This window comes from Bos taurus, chromosome 11 (assembly GCF_002263795.3).
Source record: "Bos taurus isolate L1 Dominette 01449 registration number 42190680 breed Hereford chromosome 11, ARS-UCD2.0, whole genome shotgun sequence".
NCBI lineage: Eukaryota > Metazoa > Chordata > Mammalia > Artiodactyla > Bovidae > Bos > Bos taurus.
In genome coordinates this window covers 102,307,533-102,327,234 of record NC_037338.1, presented here as the reverse complement: position 1 = coordinate 102,327,234, position 19,702 = coordinate 102,307,533, and the positions used below count along the sequence as shown (strand labels likewise).

Below are 19,702 nucleotides of genomic sequence, written 5' to 3'. Positions count from 1 at the left end.
AGAGGGAAGAAATGGACAACAACAGCGGATACTGGTCCCTTATTTGGGCCAGCACTGCACTTCTGTGGCCCTCACAATAGCCCTCTGATATAGGTGCTAGGTTTTGCTGTTGTTTGGTTTGGTTTGGTTTTTGCCCTGTGGTGCAGCTGGTGGGATCTTAGTTCCCCAATCAGGGGTTGAACCCACACCCTCGCAGAGAAAGCCCAAAGTTCTAGCACCTGGACTACCAGGTGCTGGTTTTCACATCCCCATTTCACAGATAAGGATACTGAAGCAGAGAGGGATTGAGTAACTTGCCCAAGTTCATCCAGGTAGTAGAGGACAGCTTCGAACCCACGTGGTGGGACTTGAGAGCCCCGCAGTGCCATCCCTTCTGCCTCTGAAAACACGCCCCTCCCTGCCCCCTGCCCTCCACTCAAGGAAGGAAACGTGGGCCCTGGGTCAGCCATGAAATGTACAGACGCATGGGTGGGCCAGTGGGTGGGGAAGAGGGCCATTGGCAGGGTCAAAAAGTAAAAGGGTGGACATTTTGCATATCCTTTTTAAAAAAATAATGTATTTGGCTGAGCCAGGTCTTAGTTGCAGCATTCGGGATCTTTAGTTGAAGCCTGTGGGATCTAGTTCCCTGACGAGGGATTGAACCCTGGTCCCCCTGCATTGGGAGCTCAGAGTCTTAACCACTGGACTGCCAGGGAAGTCCCACGTGGGTCCTATGAGCTTTCAAATCATCTTTTCAACTTAAATCGCCCAGTTGACTTTTGATGCCGTGCCCAAACTCTCCGACCAAGATACTTGTGGAGCCTCAGTGTTCTCAGCTGTAAAATGGCTCTGTTCCCAGAGTCCACTTCTCAGCTTCATCTCAGGGGTCCTTGATAGAAGGTATATACAGCCTCAGCCTCAGCACAGGACTTAGCACGGTCTTAACAAACGCTGGGCAGACTGTGTGGGGGCGGGGAGTGTTTTATGAAAAGGTACTGGACATGCACATCAGAAAATATTAACAGTTATTAGCTTTGGATGGAAGATTGTGGGTGATTTTAATTTAAAAATTCTTATTATCTAGCATTTCTGTTTTTTTCTAACTTCCTGAAGTTGTAATTTGTGTTTTATAAGAAAACAAAAACAAGTCAAGCTTCTCCTCCCTGGATTTTTACCCTTTGCTCATCTGGCCTGAGATGTGCAGGGGTCCTTAGGGACTGGGGGAGACTGGCCTAGCTGGAGGTGCTGTGCTGGGGCAGGGGTTGTGGGCATGGGAGGAGCCCCCTCTCAGCCCTGCCTGCCCAGGCCTGCGGGGAGATGCCCACAGCCGCTCCCCAGGTGCCCATAAACGCCTCATAACTAAAAGTGCCGACGCAGCAGGCCTGCTTATTTAGAGGGGGCACGTGGGGGCAGCGGGCAGGGCATTTTCCCTGACAGCAGGGCCGTTTGCATGACACCTGGCTCCCCAGGGCACCTCGCTGTGTCCTGGAGCCGCTGCAGGCGCGGAGGAGGGGGTTGGGCCAGAGCTGCAGGCCCTGCAGGGTGGAGGTCGGCGCCCCCTCCCCGCCCTGGGCTTCACACTCTTGCCATCCTGAATCACTTCCTGCCCCTGCTTCTTAGCAAGCGTGACTTCAGGCAAGTTACCTCCCAAATCGAACCCTCCACTTCCCTCTCTGTTAACTGGGTAGACCCGTCCTTCCACCTAGAACATTCTCTACGCAGGACAGTTTCACCCCCAATTTGCAATGCCCGGAGGCACTTTTGGTTGTTGCAACTTGGGAGGGAAAGCGACTGTCACCTGGAGACCGGAGGCCAAGGATGCTGTTAAACATCCTACCTGCACAGCACAGCTGCGCCCACCCGACCCGGCAGTGCCACCAATGTTGGTGGCACTGAGGCTGAGAGTCCTGTCCTAGGGTGAAGTTCATGACGGTGAAGCCTAAGGACGCACAGGCCGGGCCCGCGGACAGTGGCTGTCACCATCCACGTTGTGAAAGCAGAGCCTTCTCCTCTCAACCACTCAGAACCAGATGTCCACACATGAGGTCCGGGACCAGGAAGCACCACTGAAGAGGTGGGGCTGTGCCTGGAAGATGTCAGAGTTTTCCAAATGGCTGCCGGCAACTTTCCCTCCAGCCTCTGACCAGGGTCAGGGCCTGGGCCGCCTCCTGGGGGACCAGGGCTGCCAGTCTGATTTACAATGTGCTCCACCTCCCTGCCCCTGGCTTGTGTAGACACTGACCCTAGGGGAGCTGCCACAGTGCCACTGGCCCTGCTGAGAGGGGTCAGGGCAGGCAGGGCTCTGCCCACCTCCTCCCCGACCTCTCAGGACCCTTCCTGGGGACACAACCAGGGTGACACCAAGGTGTGTGTGTGTGTGTGTCTGTGCGTCTGTGTGTCTGTGTGTGTGTGTTCAGTAGAAGCTGCTGATGCCTGGCCCAGAGTCCGTCTATAGGAACCACCCCTGCAATGCTGCAGTGCCTGATACAACTTACAGCTGCCCACCTTCTGTACTGGGGGGGCCCCAAATCCAGCATGAAGCCCATGACGTGAGCCTGCCCCTTGCTTCAGGATGGAGTTTCTGCTCAGAGCCTCGGTGGGTGCCCTCAGGTATACCTCACTGGGCCTCCCAGCCCCCATCCGAATCATCTCATCCATCTTCCAAACAGCACCCCCTCCATGATCCACGCTCTGAACCTGTGTCTCAAGCTCTGCTTCTGTCAGGGGACCAAAGATTCTGTGTGTGTATTTAGGGGCGAGTGATTGTGCTTCCTATGTTAACATCACGAGGAGGAGGAGGACGAGAAGCCACTGCTTACAAATTGCAGCCAGCAGCTGGTGTTTACCTAGAGGTGGATTTGCTCAGCCTGCTCCCACTTCTCCTTTGTCCCCCCCAGACCCCCACCCCCCACCCCTGCTCATCTGAAGGTGGAGGCCGGTCCTGTCCTGGAAAGAGGGTCTTGAGACAGTGAGGCCCTGAACTCCCGGGCCTAAAGCCGCTATGACCTGTTGTCTTCCTCATGGGCAGTGTTATGACGTGGGGGCCGTGGCTGGGAGCGTTTTAGTGTCTCTGCCTCAGTGGACTTGGGGACCCAGATGCTGAGTGGGAAAGGCCAATAACTTAGGAACCCGTAAGTCCGCTTGTGACAAAAAACCCAAAGACCAGTGTTTTTGATGACATCAAGGTTTATTTTTTCTCACACATTTAAGTGAAGAGGCGAGCAACCAGGGCTGGCGTCACCCAGCTCTGCTAGGTCCTCAGAAAACCAATCTCCACCTTCTGGGCTCCACCATCCTGAGGAGGTGGCTCCCCAAACCATGCTGAGTGAGTATCAGAGTGAGGAGGCCAGATAGACAAGCAGGGGCCCCAAACTTGGCCAACTGAGGCTTGGTGCGGAGTGAAGGCAAACAAAGGCTTTGAAGACTTTCCGGAGGCCGCGCCTGGCCAGAGCTGGGTCACATGAGCACACTAGGCAGCCAGGTGCCCCAGGGATGTTTTCTTTTAGCCACTGAGCTAGTGAGCTTGTCACTAAGAAGGTAAAGATGGTAAGGGAGAGGGGGCATGGGGACCTGACAGAAGGCACTTTGGGGTTGGGAGCTGAGACAGATCAGGAGGCCAGAAGGGCCTGGTGTTTGGCCCTGAGAGGCCCTAAACACATTTTATATCACTTGTGGCCGTGCTGTAATCTCTTGTCATCTGCAAGGCCAAGTTTCATTAGACTCTGGCTGAGCCTTGCTCTGGGGACTTGCAGGAGGAATGAACACAGTTTTATGTTAAACATCCCAGACTGGAAAGATTGGCTGCAGCCAGAGGGTAGCTGCAGGTGCTGGGGGGTGGGGGTGGGGAGGCTGTAGGAACAGCAAGGAACCAGAACCTGATCCATGTTCTGGGAATCTTCCGAGGCAGCTGGGAGGTAAGCAGGTGGCCAAGGAAAGCCAGACCTTCTTGAGAGACAGCAGGGAAGTCCAACTCCCAAGGCCCAGAAAGAGACCCATGGGCACCTCAGAAGTACAGGGCTAAGCTAATGGACCCCTTTCTTCCGAGCTTCCTTTCACAATTCCCAGGCTGTCCCTGGTCCCCTTGGCCGTCCCCTTACTGATGCTCGGGAGGGAAAGAGGAAGATGAAAGGGGAGGATGGTGGGTTGTGGGTCTTTGCCATTCCGCCTCCATCAGCCTGTGCCCACCTTGGAATCTGGCCACCAGGGGGCGCCGGAAGGCCGCGGCCCCAGCCTCAGACACTGGGCCTGAGGCTGAGGGTCCAGCGGGCCTGATAGAAATTCCCCTCAGATACCGGTTTATAAATAGAATCATCGGTGTCCAGCCCTGTTCCGCGCTCTGCTAGTCCCTTCCCTGGGACTTCTCAGCAAATCCTTGTCTACCATGTGCTTTTAAATTTGAGGACAGCCAAAGAAAAGTGCCACTATACTTTGGATTTTTTTTTTTTAGGGAAAGGAGGAAGACAACCTCCCAAGTTTGGGGAACATCGGAGGTCACTGCAGGGCCAGACCTGGCCACGTAGCGAGACAGCGCTGCTGGCCACACCTGCCCGTTATTCACAGAGGGGCCTGGGGAAGAGACGGGCCTTAAGAGTGAAACCGTTTCTTTAAGGCTTTTCTATGAGTTCCCCTTTCACCTCCACACTTGCTGGGTAAAAAACAGCAGAAAGAACACAGGCCCTGGAGGCAGCAGTGAGCAGATTTTTTACTGTCAGATTATACACCATCAACCACCCACCATGGTGACCAACGTCCCCGCCCGGGGCCCTCCTTCATAGGGGCAGTTAATACAAACAAAAATAGTTCTCTACAAAAGGAAGTGTACGGCCCTCCCAACCCTCCGTCCTGACTCCTTGCCCCCAGACAGTGAGCTCCTTGGTCCCCAGACCTCTGGAAAGGCCTAGGGTCTGGTGGGTTGCAAAGGAAAACCAAGAATAGAAAAGAGAATCGTCAGCGACTAGAGTTGTAGGCAACTGGACTTCGGGTCCGCTGGCTGGTGGAGAGCCAGGCACAGGCGTTGGGGGTGTCTGCAACAGTCGTGTGTGTGGCAGGAGGCAGAATCTGAGGGTGTGGGGTGAGCAGCGTTTCTCCCCACCCTCTGTCTCACTGCCAGCAAAAAAAAAAAAAAGAAGGAAAGGGGCGGTGGGTAATATAAAAGAAAAACTAAGACCAAAATCGCAGGCCGCTGGGGCCAGGACCCCACAGCATCCCCCGCTGCCGTGCAGGGGCGGGGGCAGGTGCCACTGGGGTAGGGGGGACAGGGCGGGAGGACTCTGCTGAGTAGCACCTGGGAGCAGCTCAGGCCGCACCCTTCTCACCGCCAGGCCTCGGACGCCGGCCCCCGGGGGCCCCCTGGCTCTCCGGGCGAAGGGCGCAGGGCGCGACAGGGCGCGCGGACTGGCCCCCACCCTGCCCGGGGTGCCCTCCGCAGGGCTCAGCAGTCCAGGCGGGCAGCCAGCCCCAGCAGCAGCAGGCAGCCGAGCAGGGTGGCGGGGCGTGGGGCAGCCCCCGGCGCGCGGTCGCAGTCCAGGCCGCCCTCGTCGTCGGCGGGGTCGCAGCGGGGCTGCTCGCAGCGCGCGCCGGTGTAGCCACGCGGGCAGGCGCAGCGCTGGTTCTGCACGCAGGTGCCCCCGTTCTGGCACAGGAGCTGGTCGTCGTCGCACACGTTGGCTGCGGGGCGGAGGGGCGGTTAAGGCGGGCGGCGGTCTGGTCCACCCCGAACCCACTAGCACCACCACTGGCGCTGGAGCTTCTGCGACTGGGATGTGCCGGTCCAAGTACCTGGAGCGCCCTTCCACCCTCTTCCGGTGGCTAACATCGGGTCTCCGCCAGCCCGTGACTTCTTGGGACAGCCTCCCTTCCTCCCCGAAAGCCCCCGCCTCCTGCCAACTCCCAACTCCCAGCTCCTCTTTCGCTTCCAACTCCCTTCCCGGTACCTACTCCACAAACAGTCGCTTCAAGCCCCGTCCATCACCCAGACCCCGCCTTTGACATCAGGCCCCGCCCACCTACTGACCTCGCTCTGCAGCGTCAGGCCCCACCCACCTACTGGCCCGGCAGCGTCAGGCCCCACCCACCTACAGGCCCCCGGAGCATCAGGTCCCGCCCACCCAAGGGCCCCGCCCGGCAGCATCAGGCCCCGCCCGGCAGCATCAGGCCCCGCCCACCCACTGGCCCCGCCCGGCAGCATCAGGCCCCACCCCAGGCCCCACAGCCCCGGATCCTCCCGGCGCGCACTCACGGTAGCAGCCCTGGCGCCAGTAGTGCGTGGGGAGGCAGTCGTCGCACTTGGGCCCCGCCGCACCCTCGCGGCACTCGCAGAAGCCGGTCTCGTTGCACCGGTCGTGCACGGAGCCGATCTGGTTGCAGTTACACTCTGGACCGACAGTCGCACGGCGAGTGATCAGGGTGACTTGTGGGCGCTGTCCGCACGGACCCATCCCGCCAGACCCCGCCACCCTCCCCGTCGGATCTCCGCATCCGCGGCTGGACGGTGGGGTGAGGGCTGCCTGGGGTGTCCAGATCGCGAGAGAAGACGGCATTTCCTCCCATCCAGACAGCCCCTTCCCCTCTTTCTGGCCCTGGCGCTGTGGCCTGGGCCAGCCCTTTCCGCTCTCTGGGCCCGTCTCCCCGCTTCTGTAACTGGGGCGGGCGCTGATCCACCCCAGCTTCAAAGAGCGGTGACTGACAGGTGGGCGGGGCCTCATCGGGGCCACCTGACATCTGACCTGCGGGCTGTGTTGTGTGTGGGGACAGGAAGGTGTAGCGGGCATCCACAGCTCTCCTCCAGGGCCTCCAGCCTCACCCTACCCCTTCCCAGTCGGTTTCCTGGGGCCTCTGCCCCTTGGGGGAGGCAAACGCCTCCACTCTGGGTGTCCTTGCTGGGCCGGGGGTGGAGGCAGCAGGCAAAGAAAAAGGAGGTCCTGGGGGGTGGGGAGGACCGCCTCTAATCGGATCTAGAGGCCCCTCCCTGTCACCCGCGGCTGGCCAGTGTGACAGGGGCTGTACAGTTCCCTTGGGATCACTTGAGAATTGATGAAATTATCTGAAGGCCGCTGCCATAATTCAGACTGACAGCTGCAGCTTTGCACAGCCAGGGCCAGCCTGCTGGGCGGGGCATGGACAGGGGGTTCCCAAGGGCGCTGGGCATCCCAGGGCTGAGAACTGGCCTCTACAGGAGACAGCGTTCCAGTCTAGTGGGTGCTGGTTGCAGGCCATGGGGCCCACCTTTGGGGCTGGCCTGCCCCTGGCTGGGCCCAGGGCCCGTCGTAGATTTATTTCCTTCTTTACCACAAAAGCCAGGCCTGGCGCAGAGGGTAAGGAAAGCAGACCATTTGCTCACTGCGGGGTGGAGGGCTTATAAATCACAAGAGAAAATTCATTTGAAGAAAAGCATCAGTCCCCCCAGAAGGATTGAACAACCCTTGATCTGATTCATCTCCCACTTTACAAACAGGCCCAGAGAGGGGAAGAGAATTGCTGAAAGGCACACAGCTTGGCTTGGGAAGATCTCCCTGGAGGAGGAAATGGCAACCCACTCCAATATTCTCGCCTGGGAAATCCCATGGACAGAGGAGCCTGGTGGGCTACAGTCAATGGGGTCGCAAGAGTCGAGCACGATTTAGCGACTAAACCACCACCACCACCACACAGCCAGGCAAGCCCTAAACCCTGTCTTTGGCTCAAACGCGTGGTTCTGAAACTCCAGTGCCTGCGGGGAGAACCACATGGGGAGCTTATCAATAGAGCAGATTCTGGAGGCTTCTGTCCTTAGAAACACCCAGCCGGAGTGGGCCCTGGAGTTGGAATTTTTCCGGATCAACCCTGAATATTTATTGGAAGGACTGATGCTGAAGCTGGAGCTCCAATACTTTGGCCACCTGATGTGAAGAACTGATTTACTGGAAAAGACCCTGACGCTGGGAAAGACTGAGGACAGGAGGAGAAGGGGGTGACAGAGGATGAGATGGTTGGATGGCATTGCCAACTCAATGGACGTGAGTTTGAGCAAACCCCAGGGGTTAGTGAAGGACAGAGAAGCCTGGTGTGCTGCAGTCCATGGGGTTGCAAAGAGTCAGACACGACTGAGCGACTGAACAACAATGACCACCACCAGCCTCCCCACGGGGTTCCAATGCAGGGGTCTCCAGACTCCCATCTAACGCCTCTCTGGCACCCTGCGCCCCATGCCCCCCACATGCCAGCGAGGGCTCACCGATGCACACGTTCTCGTCGTCCAGCTCTGCAGAGCCGTTTCGGTAGTAGCCCAGACGGCAGTGCTGGCAGTGCTGGCCCCGCGTGTTGTGCTTGCAGCTGACGCAGGTCACCACATTCAGGAAGTCAATGTAGCTGCAGCGGTTGGAGTGGCCGTAGCACTCGCAGTCTGGGCCGGCCGAGCATGAGAAACACCAAGGGTCAGAGAGCAAATGGAGACGGTGCCTTCCTGCGACCCCTCCCCCATGCAGTCAGGGAAACTGAGGCAGGGGCGGCAGGTACCTGGCACAGGAAAGTGCCCCAGGCCTCCAACACTCCTGTGCCATTTGGGGAGGGATGGTCCTGCTAGCTTTGAACCAGAATGAGAACCAGCATGGGCCCGGCCCACAAATTCCCACCTGGCCCCGAGGGCAGGGCACCAGGGAGCACCCGCTGAAGCCCTGGCTGGGTACCGGGGTGAAGCGCTCTCTGGAGGGATGCTGGGGTGATTAGAAATGATCCATGCAGGGAGGATGGGTCATGCCATCGGGTGGTGAGCTCAGGGAGGGCGGTGCCTGGGTACATTGCGCTCACCACAGTATCCCAGTGATTCAGTGAAGGGCAGATGCATGCATGTACGCCAGAGGTGGGAAGGACCAGGAACTTCCTCCCCGTGCTGCTTTGGAAGATGGTTCGAGGAAACCCCCACCTGCAGGACCCTTTCTTATTAGCCTGGGCTGTTCTGCAGATGTGCTTGGCAGCAGAGCGCCTGCTCTTGCAGGACCCCGATAGCAAGTGCTGCCTTAAGCTTTGTGCCCTGAGATTCTCGCCTTGACCTCCAAGGCCAGCCCTGGCCCAGCTTCTGACTCTCACTGGAGGCACCTGTGACCCCCAAAGGGGAGGCCCCCAGGGATTGGAGGTGACTCCCTTGACGTCATCAAGGGAGGTGGAGTTTGGTGAGGAGGGTCACCTTCCCTGCCACAGATGGGGGCCGTCCCTTGGTGTCCCCTCCTAAGAGGTTCAGCATTCCCTTGAACAAGGAAGGATGCCCTCTGTGAGACACCATCTGTGTATCCCTAGAGGAGCCACACTTCCCTTTGTGATGGGAGAAGGGAGGACTGACCAGGTGTCAGGGTCAAGGACGTGGGAGACCTTGAAGAAAAGAGCCTCTGAGCTATGCCCGGGAGGAGCTGGGTGGCTTTCCCGCCCCATGGCCTCCTGTCCCCGTCACCTTGTCCCTCCAGGGACAGTGAGAAGGTGAGACATCCTCCAGGTGTCCCAAGGAGTACTGTCGGTGACCCCGTGTCCCCGATCTTGCTTCCACCAAGATGAGCCGCTGGGACACACCTCCCAGGGGAGCCAGGACAGGCTATTTCTGGCAGCTGCTCTGCCTGCCCTGTGCCTGCCCACTGTGCTTCTGACTCATGCCTGCCCCCTGCTCCCTCGGGGAAGGAGCACCAGAGGGGAGACAGGCTCCACTTCACCTTGACCCAGCTACTCTGGGAGGGTTTTCTGAGCTGGGCATCACTGGTCCTCGTCCGGCACTTTTTTTTGGAAGTAGGGGAAGAAATGCTGGAGGAGGACTAATCCACCCCACGGCCTCCCTCTTACCTTCGAATTCTTCAACAGGCATCACCTGAGGAGATTTGGGCCTGAGCTGGAAAAGTTTGGAGGCCTTGGCGGGGGCGGGGGCAACAGGGGCGGTGCCCGCAGCTTGGAGAGATGAGAAACAAGCCCTTTCATCAGCCGTGGTCCAGCTGCCCAGGGCCGGCTGTCTTTGCCCAGATAAAGCCCAGTAGAGGCTCCCAAGGTGCCCTGGGTGAGCTCTGGAGCAGCTTTGTCACCTGCTCAGATTTGAGATGACACAGCACAGCCAGCAGCACACAGAACCCGGCGTGCCCTTGGTTCCCCCCCTCGGAGACCATCTACCATCAGTTCAGCTGGATGAATCCTCCCACATTATTCTCTGACATCTCTCATGCTATGCTAAAGACTGCTGAAGCTGGACGGTTTGAGTGGTTGAAAAACACCACGTTGGACACTCTGAACTATTGCTCCTCTCCAGGCTTCTGTGAGGGTCAAGTCCAGAGTGTGAAGCTGGATGCAAGATTTGGGCATCTTCCTTCCTTTCCCAGGGGTTCAGTGGTGAAGAACTGCCTGCCAATCTAGGAGAAGCAAGAGATGCAGGTTTGATTCCTGGGTCGGGAAGATCCCCTGGAGGAGGAAATGGCAACCCACTCCAGTATTTTTGCCTGGAGAATCCCATGGACAGAGGAGCCTGGCGGGCTACAGTCCATGAAGTCGCTCAGACATGACTGAGCGACTCAGCATTTCCTTTCTGAAGCAAGCTCCCTGCTCCAGGCATAGTGAGTCCTTTGCCTTCCACTGGCAGGAGCCATCTAGCCAGGAGCACAGACTGCCCAGAACCCCAGCCCTTTATTTGTGGGGGAGCATGCCACGGTCCCCTCGGCTTTTACCTGGGAGGCGGCGGTGCCCCAGTCGGTCCAGGGCCAGGATGTGATTGCTCCAGCTGGCTCCCCATCGCCGGGGAGGACGCCCGCTGACTCCGAGGTCTCCGCTGACCCTCCCCAGTTGTGATTCTGCCTCCGGAACCACTCACCAGCAGGGGGCGCTCAAAGCCCTGCTCACCATTCACAGCCGGTGAGAGGGGAACTGGAGGTGCGGGTGGGGTTGCCGCCCGAGCCTGGCATCAGGTCTTACCGACCAGGGAACGGGGAGCTGGGACCAGGGACAGTGTCCCATCTTGGAGACTCAGGCAGACCCTGTGTGCTTCTTGGGTGTGTCCACTATAAGTGCAGATGAGTCCTCGAGCCCACACGAGTTTCTTCCCAACGCAATGGGAGAATGAGGCTCTGGGCTTGGTCTCAGCGTGATCCCCCGAGGCCTCCCCAGGTCTCGCTTGGTGAAGCCACCGCTCCCTGGCATCCCACCGCCAAGCTTTTGCCGCAGCTGGTCCTGCCACCCAGAAGGCTACCCTCCCCCTTCCCCTAGAAGCGACTTCATGGACTGTAGCCCCACCAGGCTCCTCTGTCCATGGGGTTCTCCAGGCAAGAATACTGGAATGGGTTGCCATGCCCTCCTCCAGGGGATCTTCCCGACCCAGGAGCCAAGCCCCTGCAGGAAACCCTCTCTGACTCTTGAGTCGCAGGGCATTACTGTTCTCAGGACAGGGTCTCCACAGGGCTTGGGAGCTCTCGGGGGTTAAGGTGAGGGTTAGAGTGCAGGACTGAAAGGGGTCGGGTGTGGTGAGGCCACGCTGGCTAAGTAGGTGGGGTTGGGGGTGCGGAGTAGAGTTCCAAGGCCCCTCCCTCTGCCCTCAGGGGGCCCCCTGCCACCCGGGGTTCCCGCCACGTGGCTCTGATCCCTCCTCCTCTGCAGAGTCTCAGGAGCACCCTCCCCCCCATACCTTCTGCACTGGAGGACACCTGGGGCCAAGGGGCGCTCGCCCAGAGCGGGGCAGCGGTGGATGGCCTGCTCCACTCTTGGGGGAGAAAAGAGGAGAAACCAAGTCACGCGAGGGGCTGGGGCTGTCCCGGGGACCTCCTGAGGCATCACCCCCTGCAGGCCCCTTACAGAAGCAGCACTCTAAGAAGCAGCTCTGTCTACACCAGCCAAGTGGAACTGGGTTCAAATCTATAGGAGAGGCAGCATCTATGCTAAGGCAGCCTGTTGAAGGGCGCAGGGATGCCGGATGGAACAGGGACCCCTGCCTGAGAATCTGCATACTTTGGACAGCCCTTTCTTCAGAGGGACTCCTCATTCTTGGAGCTCCCTCCCTGCGTGGCCTCTGTTCTGAATGAAGGCTGGAGTTAGACAGAGTCCGGAATTGGGGCCCAGACCTCTCTGCACTGAGGTCTCTGGCCGATGGCTGTAAAGGGAGTGTGTGTGTTCTGGCCAAGACACCAAACATGCCCAGAGGGTCCTTGAAGGCTTCCAGTCCAACCCCGATCCGGCCACCAGAGCATCCTCCCTGAGCCCTAGATTGGGCCCATCTTCACCAGGGACCCCAATATGAGTTAGCCCCCAAGTGCCACACTGCCTGTCTCCAGGACTATCTGGACCCACAGTAGGCGATGTGGGCAGGGCTGGCAAGACGAGAAATGGAAGAATCACTCTGTGCCGAATTTCAAAGGACAAACCCAGAGGGACAAGGGGAGAAATCGGATATTTTCCGCTTCTTAAAGGGATTACGCATGATGCCAGTTGGTGGAGAAAGAGAAAGAAAATCTACCAGCTAAAAAGTGCGGGGGATGTTCCAGCTGGGAGCCGGGAGCCTCTGGATGTGAAATTGACATTTATGGGATGTTCAATGAGAAGAGGCCTCGGGACTCAAATTGGCAAGGGCTTAATTAGGGCTGCGATAAACCCGCCCTGAAGGCATGGTGCTTTGCAGTCTCGCTCCCGCCACCCCCCGCAGCCACGCTGGGGACAGGGTTAGTGGTCTTGAACAGCCTCTCTGCTGGCAGCCCTCACCCTCAGGACAGCTTGACATGGGCAGCAGGGAGAGACACGTGGGCCAGCGGTCCACAGGCCCAGCTGGACTCGGGCCAAAGAGCCCGAAGCACCTGTTGGGAGGCACCTGGAGAGAATCAGGACCTTTCTGGTGGCCTGGGGGTGGGAAAGACTGGACTTTCCAGGGATGCGCTCAGGTGTTCTGGAAGAGCCTTCTCAGAGTGACTCGTGTTGCTTGCCAAGGCCAGATGGATGCCCGTCTGTTCCTTCAAAACTGGGGAGTCGTGCAAACTTGGCCTTAAAGGCAGCACCACCTCACAGCTCCCCAAGGTCTCAGGACGGTGGCTTTGGGCAGCTGAGTGGGCAGGAAGCATCAGAAGTCAGTGAGCCCCAAGGTCAGGACCTGTCTTATTTCCTTGAGCAACTACTCTTTCTTTTTAAAACAGCTTTATTGAAGGATTATTTACATACTGTAAAAACCCAGCTGCTGCTTCCTAAGCCTTAACCTGGGGAGACTAGGAAAATCTCAGTCCCCATTTCTCGGGGCTGTGAACCAGGAATCCACCACAAGCTCCTGGCCCAGGAGGCACCCGGTCTCCACCCCCCACAGTGAATGTGTTATCAGTGGTGGGGGGTTGGGGAGCATCATGGGGACCCAGGCATGGGCTTCAGGTGCTAAAGAGGACTGATGACCCCTAAGACCTGGGCCGCTAGGGACTGGGCTCCCAGCCTGGCCCTGGGCTCAAGAGGCAAAGAGGACCCTGACCATTCTGGATGTCTGATAGTCCAGCCTGGAGGGAGGGGTGCCTCCTTCTTACCATCAGAGTCCTGGGGACCCTCACAATTCATACCTTCCCTCACCCAGGGTCACAGCCCTGACTCTGACACTCTCCTTAATTCCCAGCTTTGCAGTTGGCACCCCATGTCCCCCATCAGAAGCAGCTCCAAAAATGGAGGCCAGGTTCCTCGATGTGTGTGTGTGTGTGTGCACGCGCGCGTGTGTCTGTCTGGCCTCCCACCCAGATAGATCACCGCCTGCAGGCAGACATGGCACCCACCACGACTATTTTTGGTCCGGTCTGCCCATCACAGACTCAACAACAAAAAAAAGTGCAGAGTCTCAGGAGGCTGGCCCAACTTACGTCTGGAGCCCGGACTCCCAGTGACCCGTGTCCTCCACCCAGAGAGATTCCTGGGCCAGGAGGCCAGCCTGAAATCCTCGGATCTCCCAGCGGGCCCCTTCCCCCACCCCACCCAGGCAAATGCCTCCCATGGAGAAAGGAGGGGGACAGAAAGAAAAGACATGTGGTGTCAGCCTCTGGTCCCGTGAAGGAGCTGGGCGCGGGCTCTTTCCTGCAGCTAGGAGAGGGCTGAGCCCCATCCCCCACAATAAGCTGAGGCCAGAGAGTCAGGGACCCCTTCCCGCTGACAGAGGGGTTTCTGGGTCCGTGAGCATCAGAGAGAGGAAGGGTCATGGCACTGCCCCAAGAGTAAGGAGACCCCCACCTTGCCAGCTCCTCACTGCAGAGGGGGTGGGACAGGGTGGGGGCGCACAGTCGGGGCACCCCGCCCCAGATGGCGGAACCAGGGACCTTGGCCACATCTCCCTGTCACCCTTGGGGGAGGACGAGTCAAGTCCTGGCACTCCCGGAAGGCAGGATCTGGCAGGACTCCCCCGGGGAGACCAGAGGGCCACCCCAGCAGCCCAAGCCTGCCACACACCCCTGGCTTGGCCCTGCCCCTGCACTCTGCGCCCCCAAAGGCCCAGCAGTCCACAGTCTAAAAGCCCAGCTCAGAGGCTGTGCAGCTCAAGGCGGCAATCTCCTCTGCCCTGCTGATCTGAGGAGTCTGTTTGCTCAGCTAACCCTGCCCTGTCCATCTCCTAGGGGTCAGCCGCTGAGGGCAGGGGCAGGGCCGGGGGCTGGCATGGCTGTGGGGGTGGGGCCTGAGCTGGCTCCCTGGGCTCTTTGGGCGACACTGAGCAGTGCCTAGGGAGGGGGGTCCAGGGGCTTGCCACAAGCCCTTGGGCGCCCTGGCTGGACCCCAGCGACAGGAAGTCCGGACTGCCTGGAGGTCTCCAGGTATCACGCTCCCGCGACTCTGGGTCCAGCATCCTCTGCTCTAAAAGCCAAGCCCCTGCCCTCCCCAGAGCTGATACCCCCACATCGCAGAGAGGGGCAGGGACTTGGGGCAAGGAGTGGGGAAGGGCAGGGCAGCTGGGCACCCACCTGTGGGCTGTAGGGTGCTGGGAGCCCTGGGGGCCCAGGCAGTGGATGTTGGGGGGGTAGGAATAGCGGGGTCCCTCCTAATGGCCGCAGTGGCCACAGGGGCTTTGGGGACGGGCTCTTTCCGGGACCTGCTGATGCCTGGTGAGAGATGAGAAAAGCAAGAAAGGGTGCAGGTGGGGGTCAGTGGCGGGGTACCAGTGCAGACAAACAGCTTACTATCCCGCCGAGGGGCCCAGCGTCACCTCCGAATCCAGCTTCCTCTGGCCCCTCTCTGCCCATTGGCATCCCACAGGGGTTGAGTTTGGCCCAAAAGAGCCATAGCAGGGGGTGGGGTGGCACCCCTGGAAGCCTGAGATTTGGGGTCTGCCGCTGGCTGGCTGTTTGACTCTGGCAAGTTCTCTCCTGCTGAATCTGAGAGCAGATGGCAATACCCACCTGGGGGTGCTGGCTGCAAGGACAGAATGCGATAGTACGAGGATCCTGCTTAGCTGATGCCCGGCACTGTGCATGTTTGATGATGACTTAACGATAGTCGGTTGGTCACCCCCTCCCACCCTCCCTCACCTTCCCTGTTGAATTCCTGGGATGCCCAGACCCTCCTTCAGACAGTCTGGCTGCTCGGGGCCTGAGCTGAGCTGGAGACATGGGGGTCTGGGTCACCTCCCCTAGCCTCCCTGCAGCCGAGATCCTGGTTCATCTCACCCAGACTCCCCACGGGTGAGCAGCTGCCATGGTGATAGCTGTGGGCTGTGCAGAGGGAGGCCAAACCCCGTGATCAGACTGGGGTGGCTTCTGCCACCAGTCAAGGAAGGTGACCCCCATTCTTGGCTGGCAGGAGTGGAAGAAGTGGGGGGTTCCCAGCGGGAGTGGGACAAGGGGATCTTTCCAAAGCAGCACCAGTCAAGAAGCTGGAGGGAAGGGCTTGTGAGACAGGAAGGAGGGAAGGAGGGGAAAGAAGCAAATGGATCAGAGGAGGGGGTGGACCTGGGGAGGGGAGGACAGGAAAGTCCCGTCTTTCCTCTCCTGTTTTTTCCAGGACGTGCAGAGAGGCTCGTGCACTGACGGCCCCAGGCACCTTCCCCAGACGGGTGGCCCTGGCGTGTACTTACTGCCGACGGCGGAGCCTGCGGCGGCACCTGCGGAAAGAGGGGGGTCACAGAAGAGTAAGGAGGGGGTGGCAGGGCTGGGGACAGGAAACCAGGGGGGCTGGGGCACCTCACCATGCAGGGACTGGGTCGGATTCTCCACTTACACCCTCACTGGTGCCTGAGAGGGAAGGGCTGCTCTGAGCCCATTGTGCAGATGGGGAAACTGAGTCTTGGAGCTGTGACTTACCCCATCAGGGGACCTGCTGATAAGCCTCTGCTGGGGGCCTCACATGCACCCTTCTCATTTGACTTTAGACTCTCAGGTCCTCCAGTGCAAGGCAAGGAGGCCGGAGGTCATCCTCTGGCGGGTAATGGGGTGTCGGAGAACATGAGGGTCCTAGGCACAGGGACAGACTGGTTTACTGGAGGCTCTGATGGAAGCTGCCACAGGGGGAAGCCGCTGTGCCTGTGCCCATCTGGGAAACACAGGGATGCCTGTGGGGTAGACGGGAAGGCGATCACAGCGGCTGTCACGTGCTGAGGGCTTTCTGCATGTGGGCCCATGCTGAGTGCCGCCCCACCCTGGCCATTCAGTGCTCAGGGCTTCCTGGTGGCTCAGATGGTAAAGAATCTGCCTGCAATCCAGGAGATTCGATCGCTGGAAGATCCCCTGGAGAAGGGAATGGCAACCCACTCCAGGATTCTTGCCTGGGAAAATCCCATGGACAGAGGAGCCTAGTGGGGTAGCAAAAAGTCGGACACAACTGAGCGACTAATACTTTCACTTTACAATTTGGGTTTCCCTGTAAAGAATCCATCCTGCAATGGAGGAGACCTAAGTTCAATTCCTGGGCCGGGAAGATCCCCTGGAGAAGGAAATGGCTACCCCCTCCAGGATTCATTTGCCTGGAGAATTCCATGGACAGAGGAGCCTGGCGGGCTACAGTTCACAACAGCCCTAGGGCAGGCTTCTAGGGTCCTAGTTCTACAAACGAGCAAAGGCTCAGAGGGAGAGACGGCTTGTCCAAGGCCTCACAGTTCTGAGTGGCAGAGGCCTGACTCTGACCCTGACCTGGCCCTTTCTGTCTGTGTGCGTCTGTGCTCTGGGGCTGCGGGCGCCCGAGGCCACGGTCTGACCTGGGTGGGAGTCGTCAGTCTCAGGAGGAAGGAGCCGGGGCCACAGCGTCCCCTCCAGGCAGTCCTGACAAAAGATGGGGCGTGAGGAGCCCCAGGGTGGTTGCTGGGGTGTGGGCCTCTCTTGGTGACTCTGGGGGCGGGACAGTGAGGGGTGCCTGGGGGGATGCGCCGGGGGCCCCACAGGATGACCTGCAGGTAATGGTATCGGCCTGTGGGTGCCGGGGGATCTCACGGATCCTTCTAGGAGGAGAATGGGGCCCAGAGAGGGGTTCAGTGGGAGGCAGCAGAACAGTTGAAGGGAGGTGAGCCTTTGAGTCAGAGGGAGGTGACAGCAACTCAAGAACTGGTTCTGGCAACAGAGATGGGTTGACGTCCTCCGGGTGGGGCAGGGCTGTAGCCCAGAGCACTGTCTGTGCCTTTGAAGGCCCGCGGGGGGGCTGCAACTCCAGTAAGTCACCCTTCAAAGGCCTCGAGAGTGTCCCTGGCGCACACACGACATACTGTCACAGCCTCATCGCGAGGCTTCCAGCTTTGATCAGCCTCAAGTTACATAAAGCTTTCACCACTCGGTTGCAGGGAGCCGATGGACGGGCTCCAAAGAGTGTGCCCAGGAGGGGCGCGGGCCGAGTGGTCCCAGCAGCCCAGCCTGGCTTGGGAACTGGCTCCAGTGCTGGTGCTTAACTTGCTGCCAAACTAAGAGGGCCCTGAGGGTCGCTGGGCCTCAGTTTGCTCATCTGGAGAGTGGGACCATAATGAAAACACCATCTGAGAGGTTATCAGAGGTGGGAAGAGCTGTATATAAAGTGCCTGTGCAGCCTCCTCGACAAAGCACTGGCCGAGTGTCAGCAAGTCACTTGGTAGGGTTGGGGGACTGGCTGAGGAGAGCCCACCATGGACGAGCTTGGACCCTTATCCACAGCAGCTGGGGGCTCCCTGGGACTCAATTTCAAGGAGACACCCAGGGACTGTGCTGGGGGCTGATGACGGGGACCCCTGAAGTGTGTTCATGGTGCAGGTGTGTGAGGGCACACCCTGAGGATGGACTCTGGCACTCGAAGACTGAGCCAAGAGAGGAGGGGACTGTGTAGAGGGCATGGCCAGGGCCTCGGAGGATCCCTCTGTAAAATGGGACCAGGAGACCCACTTCCAGGGGCCACCCGGAGGTTCAAGGGGGGACCCCGTAGCATTTGGTGCCATGCAGTGCCTGTAAATGTCCTGTAAACACTGAGACATTTACGAGGAATGGTCAGCCTGGAGGGAGGGGTCCCCACCCACTCCTCCCTGACACCCTGTGGGCCTTCTCTCCTGCCTGGGGGTCACGAAGGGTAAGGTCAGTGAGAAGGATGCTGAGTCAGCTCATCTTAGGTTGCCAGCAGGATGCAGGCATGCTAGAGGGTCTTGATGACAAGGCCTGGCACTTGGGAGTTTGGTTAAAAAGGGCGTGCCCCTGTGTTCACATGTGTGTGCACATATGTCAGGGCATGCATGCATGTTTGTATGCATACCTTTTTGCATGTGTTCACAAATGTGTGTCAGTGGTTTGTGTGCACACCTTTGTGTATCTGTGCAAGAGCTCACAAATGTATGTGTGCACGCACGTGTGCATGTTTGTGTGTGTTCATATGTGTGTGCGCATGTGTGCATGTTTGTGTGTGCACACCCGTGTGTGTGCATGCACGCAGATCTATGTGCACACCTGTGTGTGTGTGCATGTGAGTCTGCATGCATGTGTGCATGTTCATGTGTGCACATCTTTGTGCGAGTGTGGGCATATGTTCACACACGTGTCTATGCATGCATGTTTGCGTGCACACCTTTGTGCAAGTGTGTGTGCATGCGTGTTTGGGATGAGATCCGCAGCTCCTGAGGCTGCAGGTTGGGGGAGCCCATGGCCTTGCTGGTCTGAGGTGGGGAGGGGTGGGGGTGCCCGAGTGCAACGGCCAGTCTGTGTACGCACATGCGTTGGGAGAGCCATGGGGCAGCGGCAGGTAGGAGCCGGCGCGCCAGGACCGCGTGCGGAAGCTCCTCTTGCACTTGCCGCAGTCAGGGCCCGTGGTGTTGTGCTCACACTCGCACTGCAGGCTGCCCTCACGCACGGAGCACAGGTTGGCGTGCAGGTTGCACTTGCACCTGGGGGGACATGGAGGGGGCAAGGCATCAGTGAGCATGTAAACGGGCTGTTCTGGCTCCCTGGAAGGCTGGGAGAGTGTCAGGGTGGCCAGGAAGGGACCCTTGAGGCCACCTGTCCAACCTGCCAAGACTCTCCTTTGGGACAAGTACCCCTGATGCACCATTCTGAGTCCTTCCAGAAAGAGGTGCCCCTGGATCCTGCCTCTCACGGGGTTGTCCCAGATGCTGTATTTTTAGTAACACAGCTTTTGATCACCATGGCTTTCAACCATGGTGGTTGACAGGTAGCAAGAGTTACCTGCCCTTGGTTGCATGGACCTGACCCTGGCCTCAGGTGGCATCCCTGCTCTTGGCTGTGGCCACACCCGTGCCCTTGAGAGCAGAAAGAAGCCCTGATTCCCAAAACCCTGTCAATTCATCCATACATGTATTATTCATTCATTCATTCAAATATTTATAGGCAACTCATCATTTTGA

At 58.9% G+C, this 19,702-nt stretch overlaps 1 protein-coding gene across 8 annotated transcripts in view; it reads right to left on the bottom strand.

The window, feature by feature from the left end:
- Positions 1–4,657: 4,657 nt before the first annotated feature.
- Positions 4,658–19,702, bottom strand: part of NTNG2 (netrin G2) — a 71,663-nt gene continuing 56,618 nt past the window's right edge. For 5 of the 8 annotated variants that reach the window (XM_010810426.4, XM_005213273.5, XM_005213269.5 and 2 more), the window contains 8 exons: positions 19,053–19,225; positions 15,980–16,006; positions 14,871–15,008; positions 11,597–11,671; positions 9,781–9,882; positions 8,192–8,359; positions 6,218–6,352; positions 4,658–5,646 (listed from right to left, as the gene is read on the bottom strand). In XM_010810426.4, coding sequence (XP_010808728.1) covers positions 5,411–5,646; positions 6,218–6,352; positions 8,192–8,359; positions 9,781–9,882; positions 11,597–11,671; positions 14,871–15,008; positions 15,980–16,006; positions 19,053–19,225 — 1,054 coding nt within the window. In that variant the 3' untranslated portion in view covers positions 4,658–5,410. 8 annotated transcript variants of the gene reach the window in all.